Below are 5,681 nucleotides of genomic sequence, written 5' to 3'. Positions count from 1 at the left end.
CAGCCTCCACTATTTGAGGGATGTAACTCAATGTTGCACTTTCCGCTACCTCATCCACAGAAGCTGTTGAGAGTTTTGAATTTGCTGACTGCAACACTGCATATTTTAAGATAGAATTTGATTTGCTGTTTGATCTATAAGTGAAGCAGCATTTTGAAACTCCTTGCTAACTTGTTGGTCAAGTCCAAATGTGTTAAGTCCACATAGTGTGTTCCTGAGCTATTCATTCCCCAGTCTATGCTTAGTTATCTCATGACAATGAAAGTCTCAATCATCATTGCCTCTTCCACCATCTTCCCCATTACCAAGGAGAGAAAATGCAACCAGGGTTCCCAGCACTGGTTACAATGACCCCTCACTGAGATGTGTGGAGATCGAGGATATATTGGGTCTGATGCCTGCATAGAAAGGTATAATGGAACTCTCACTTCAACATTGGTCAGGCTCTTTAAGGATGTAGTAGAAGAGACAGAAAATTAACTGAAAATTTGTTGGACAACTTACTTGTTCTCACATGATTCTTCCTTTTTTTTATCTCTTTTCCTACCTTCTTCCCCATAGAAAAGCCTCGGATGAACAGTATTCTTACTTCTGCAACTGAACCATATGATCTGTCTTTCTCAAGATCCTACCAGAGTCTCTCACACCTTCCACCATCTTATGAATCTGCAGTTAAATCTGACATAAGCAAGTATTCTTCACTAAAGCGGTTAAGTAGGTGTTCCATGATCTTCCATTAACATTATTTTGCATCATACCTAGGAAAACAAATCTGGTAATTAATGGCTGTTATTTTCCAACTGCTTCAGTCTTGAAGTTCCCCAGCTGCTGCACAAGCAAGTGTGTCAACTGTTCAACTTCATGGTGCACCATCATTCATTGATGGCCAATCTCGTAGTGTCAATAGAATATTCCATGGATAAGGGATACTAACTGTACTTTTACCTCACCTTATAGCATCAATCCTTTTGCAATGCTGTTGTTGACTGCTGCTTTGACATGTCGGAAGGCAAATGAGATTTGGGACATCAGCTAAATATGCTTTCTGAGGTGACAAGTGACATTGCTCCCATATTTTTATGTACGTCACCCACCTGGAGGTTATAAGCAGGCTTTTCCTTCAGTTTGTCCAAAACGTGACAGAGTATTTGGGAAAGCCTAATGTTCAGAATACTACTCTTTTGCTACTGGAGTGTCATTCTCCACTGCATTTCACATAACTCCCATCTCCCCATCCCCTGTCTCCCATTTAAAAAAGCTTCTCCCAGCCCCCTGCAATATGAACACAGCCCATTCAAGCAGCAAGATTTCCAAGAAATCACAAAGCCACTTTTTTATTAAGTTGCTTTGTCTGGTAGAGGGTTTCATTGCAAGACCAGAAGTCTTAGTTCAGCAGTAAGAAATTAGAGTATGTAAGTGAAATTCAAAATCTGCAAGAGAGCCAATGGCCTAGTGGTATTGTCATTTGACTTTTAATCCAGAAACTCAGCCACAGTCCTGAAGACCTGGGTTCAAATCCCATCATGGCACATAGGGGAATTTGAATTAAACTTTTTTTTAAAAGAAATTTGGAATTCATAGTCTATTGATGACCATAAAATCATTGTTGATTGTTGGAAAACCCATCTGGTTCACTAATATCCTTTATGGAAGGTAACTGCTGACCTGGCCTACATGTTGCTCCAGACCCACAGCAATTTGGTTGACTCTTAACTGCCCTCTGGGCAACTAGGGATGGGCAATAAATGCTGGCTAGCAAGAGATGCCTGCATCCTGTATACTAATGAAAAGAAACCTTCTGGACCATTCCCTTCACATTATTCAAAACAGTGATCTGTCTAAAAATGGAAAAGAATCAGTGCAAAGAGAAATATAACAGAACAAAACTGAAATAACTGAAAACAGAACAACGGAAATCATCAATTAAGAAATAGAATAATGTGAGAAAAACAGACAGAACCATGAAAAAGCAAAAAGGGAAGAGAATAGAATAAAATAGGGGACGGGGAATTACTGAAAAGACCCAACGATTGCAATTTGGAACAGAAGAGGTAAAACTATATTGAGCTGAAATTAGTAACATGGAGAAATCACACAAAATGTAAGATATTGAGAGATAAGAGAAGGAAATATAAAAAAGAAAGGCAATGATCAAGCACATTCTTTTTTGAAAAAAGTGCTTGAATCAAACTTGTACCTCAATAGTAAATATTCATTTTAATGTGAAAATATAGAGAACTGAAAATGGAAGGAAGAAAACAAATATGCAGCATTTTGTACTGGAGATGAAGAAGTTAGCAAGGCCTAATGAGTCTAATAGGGTAGAACCTAACTAGTAGCCACTAGGAACTCCTGATAGCACACACAAATGGCTAACTTAGTTCTGGCCATCTTTTCCCACTACTAGAAACTCTCAAAACTTTTACGGAATTCTGGGCTTACTGGAACATTTTAAAATTGCTAAATTGACTGCCAGATGGAGTTCCAAGTCGAATGTTACTGCAGCTGCACATGAACTGTGACTCATTCAGGTCCATTGCTCAGAGGAGATGAACAGACACTTGAGATACAAGTCTGAGTGAATGCTGCAATACAAATGTGGTTTAACCATAGAACATGGCACCAATCACCCGAGGGATGGTAACACTACTTTGCTGGGGAAAAAGAAAGGCAGATCAAGTTTCATATTGCACAACTGAGCAAAGGGTACCATGAGAGTTGCAGTTACTCTACTGATGCCTGTCTGCTTCTGCTATGTATTTTCATTGATACCTGTCCTCGTGGGAGACATTACTGTCAGCATTTTTCTGTACAAATGGCAGTTCATGCATTTCACAATCAAATACATTCAACATTACACATTTCTCTGCATGAGCATCAGATGTTTATAAATTCTGTTTATAAATGAAAATATAAATAACTCCTCTGTACACTGAGGATATAAAAATCATATGTATGTTATTAAAGGCAGTCTCAAATCTATTATGGCTTCATTGTCCTAACAGAAACTGTTATCAGGGCTGCTGAAATTTCAATTAATGTAAAGTTGGGTAAAGGAAGTTGGTGGAGGTGGGACATTCAAAGTGATATAATGGCAGAGGATTTTATAGGTGCCTTTCTTACTACTGATTGGATTAATTAATGCCTCAATACCATAGAACTGCACAAAAGTTGAAAAGAACAGATCCCCACTTCTCACAACTGGCATTTTATTTACAATGTAGAAATCTAAGGGAAAAGATTTTAAAAATTGGACAAAACCGAAGAACTAGCAGCCCTGACAGTGATAACTATAATCATTCAGGAATGTAAAATATTGAGTAGATGACTATAACAAAGCCATTCTAAAAGATTTTTTTTTTGCATCATTCCTGTAGGTGAAAAGGAGATTGATGAATATTACATGAAAAGGCGACACCTTCCAGACTTGGCAGCGAGAGGAACCCTGCCTCTCCACATTATGAAAATGAACCAGGAACACAGTAACACCAGGGAGAGGCCTAGACGACCAATGCGAGCAATGTCACAGGACAGAGTCCTGTCTCCAGAGAGAGATGTGCCTCAAGAATGTGTCATGACTTACGAGCGCATCCTATCTGATGAACAACTGCTATCAGCTGAACGTCTTCAGTCCCAGGACCCTCTGCTCTCTCCCGATAAAGTTATGTCCCTCAAACGCTCGGGGTTCCGTGAAAAGGCCATGTCCAGGGCCTTGTCCCAGTCCCACACAGATGTCTTTGTATCCACGCCCGTCTTAGATCGCTATAAGATGACAAAAATGCACTCGCATCCCAGTGCCTCAAACTCTTCTTATAATACCTTAAATACAAATCAAACAAACCACACTGCTGCTAAGCGACATGCCTTTGCTTCACGTCGGCACAACACAGTGGAACAGCTCCACTATATCCCAGGACATCACCGTAATTACCATACAGCCAGCAAAACAGAAGTAACTGTTTGATCTTAATAAAAAAAAACACATCACCGATTCCATAATAACAAGAGTCTGGAATATTTGTCAGTGAGCCAGAGGACAATGGCACTATCAGACCACACTAATTACTCACGCCCTAATTCCTGACATGTTATTCGAACAAATGCATTTGTTTTATCTAAACAAAGTGGCATCCAATATGAGGCTTCAGTCTTTCCAGAGACATGTAACATCAGTTCCTTGTTTTATTCAAGGTTTTCATTTTAGTTGGTACATTAGCACAACAGATGGTATTATACCATCCAGGTCACCTGACAGTTTCTATCAAAGGAAGCCATGTGGTATGGTAGTCAATTTTAAAGGGCTGATGGAGATACAAGGTCAGTGGTTGAATTTCTAACCAAATGTTAATGCTACTATTGGAGATTAAAGCTATTTTGGTTAGGAGATACCAGGTTAGTTTTCTGAATAGTCAGAATTGGTGTGTTTGCTCAATTCTTTTTTTTAAAAAAGGAAGGTTGTACCATATCATCCGAAATATGTGAAAAAAAATTTCATCTTCTAAGCATGTACAGTATAAGTCAACCAACTCATGGGTGACCATTTCCATACACTGGTATGGGACACAGCTGGCTTTCCCTCCATGTGTTTCTTTTGCCCCTTCAAAAGATGAGATGGTTACTTTGACTTCAAGGCCTAGGGAGGTAAGATGCCTTGGATAGTTTCACCTTAGCGAGAACATAACTGCACATTACTGGGCATAGCTCAGCCATTTTCTATCTGTGGTCGTGAGTTGTGAGATGTTGTTCTCAACAGAATGGAAGACTCCATGTTTTTCTTTGCTGAATGAAAGAATCCTGGAGGACATTGCATAGAGACAAAATATTGAGCTTATTCCATGAGCATGTGACTGTGCAAATGATTTTCTTTAATCCCAGAGGCTAAAGTGAACTTATCGTTTTTTAAAACTTAGTTATCAAGTTTGTGCTGGATTATGGACTGCCAATCGTTCCAATACTGAAATCATCAATCAGGTCAATAGGCTAAATTCAGTGACAATATGATATGAAATAAATGAAAAATCATCATTTCTTAGTCATCAATAGTTTATAGCCAAGAACTATAAGTCATTCAGACAAATCAGTATTTCCCATAGAAAGTAATAGAAGCAGACTTGCCATTCACTTTTTATGCCACATGTGCCCTTTATCCTCATCTTTTCTTCTTCTTTTGTGTTTCATTTCTCTGTTTCAACCTTGCTTCTCATATTTTTATGGCACCATGTCATTTGCCTTTTTTTTCCAGACAGTCCAATCTTCTTGGAAATATTCATTGCTTTTCCATGTTTGGCACTTTTGAAAACATTCATGCTTTTTTGATGGCCTTCAATTTTGAAGCAAATACCCCTTGCTGTTTTACATTTTGTTCATCTTTGTTTTCCTTTTATGCCGATGATGCTTCTAACGTTTCTGCTTAGTTAGGCACTAGGCTTTGCATATGCAGTGAAGCTTGCTATGAAAATTTGCCTGCAAGCACAATGTGACAATGAAACTTGGCATGTCCTAAAAACAGTGCACTGGATGTTTTGAGAGTAGGTCTGAAAATTGATATTCTCACAGAATAGCATGTTAAATATTCAGACTCCTACTACTCGGATGATGGTGGAATCTGAGGAGTTGTAAAGTTAAAGTTTGTGAAAATTGTGGTACATATGTTTGAAGCTATATATAAATACTGGACCAAT

At 38.6% G+C, this 5,681-nt stretch overlaps 1 protein-coding gene across 1 annotated transcript; it reads left to right on the top strand.

Annotated features, from left to right (window-relative positions):
* Nucleotides 1-543: 543 nt before the first annotated feature.
* Nucleotides 544-5,675, top strand: LOC122547605 (protein shisa-6-like). The gene is made up of 2 exons (XM_043686208.1): nucleotides 544-714; nucleotides 3,378-5,675. The coding sequence occupies exons 1-2, from the start codon at nucleotides 573-575 to the stop codon at nucleotides 3,962-3,964; spliced, it is 729 nt and encodes a 242-aa protein (XP_043542143.1). The 5' UTR covers nucleotides 544-572; the 3' UTR covers nucleotides 3,965-5,675.
* The last annotated feature ends 6 nt before the right edge of the window (nucleotides 5,676-5,681 follow it).

The sequence above is a fragment of the Chiloscyllium plagiosum genome, unplaced genomic scaffold (genome assembly GCF_004010195.1).
Source record: "Chiloscyllium plagiosum isolate BGI_BamShark_2017 unplaced genomic scaffold, ASM401019v2 scaf_11978, whole genome shotgun sequence".
In the NCBI taxonomy this organism is placed as follows: domain Eukaryota; kingdom Metazoa; phylum Chordata; class Chondrichthyes; order Orectolobiformes; family Hemiscylliidae; genus Chiloscyllium; species Chiloscyllium plagiosum.
Note: the sequence above shows the minus strand (reverse complement) of the source record. Positions and strands in the feature narration are given on the sequence as shown.

Coding starts and splice junctions, on each gene's coding strand:
- LOC122547605 (XM_043686208.1), top strand. CDS start 573: ATGAACAGTATTCTTACTTCTGCAACTGAACCATATGATCTGTCTTTC. Junction 715..3,377: donor TTCTTCACTAAAGCGGTTAA/GTAGGTGTTCCA, acceptor TCATTCCTGTAG/GTGAAAAGGAGATTGATGAA.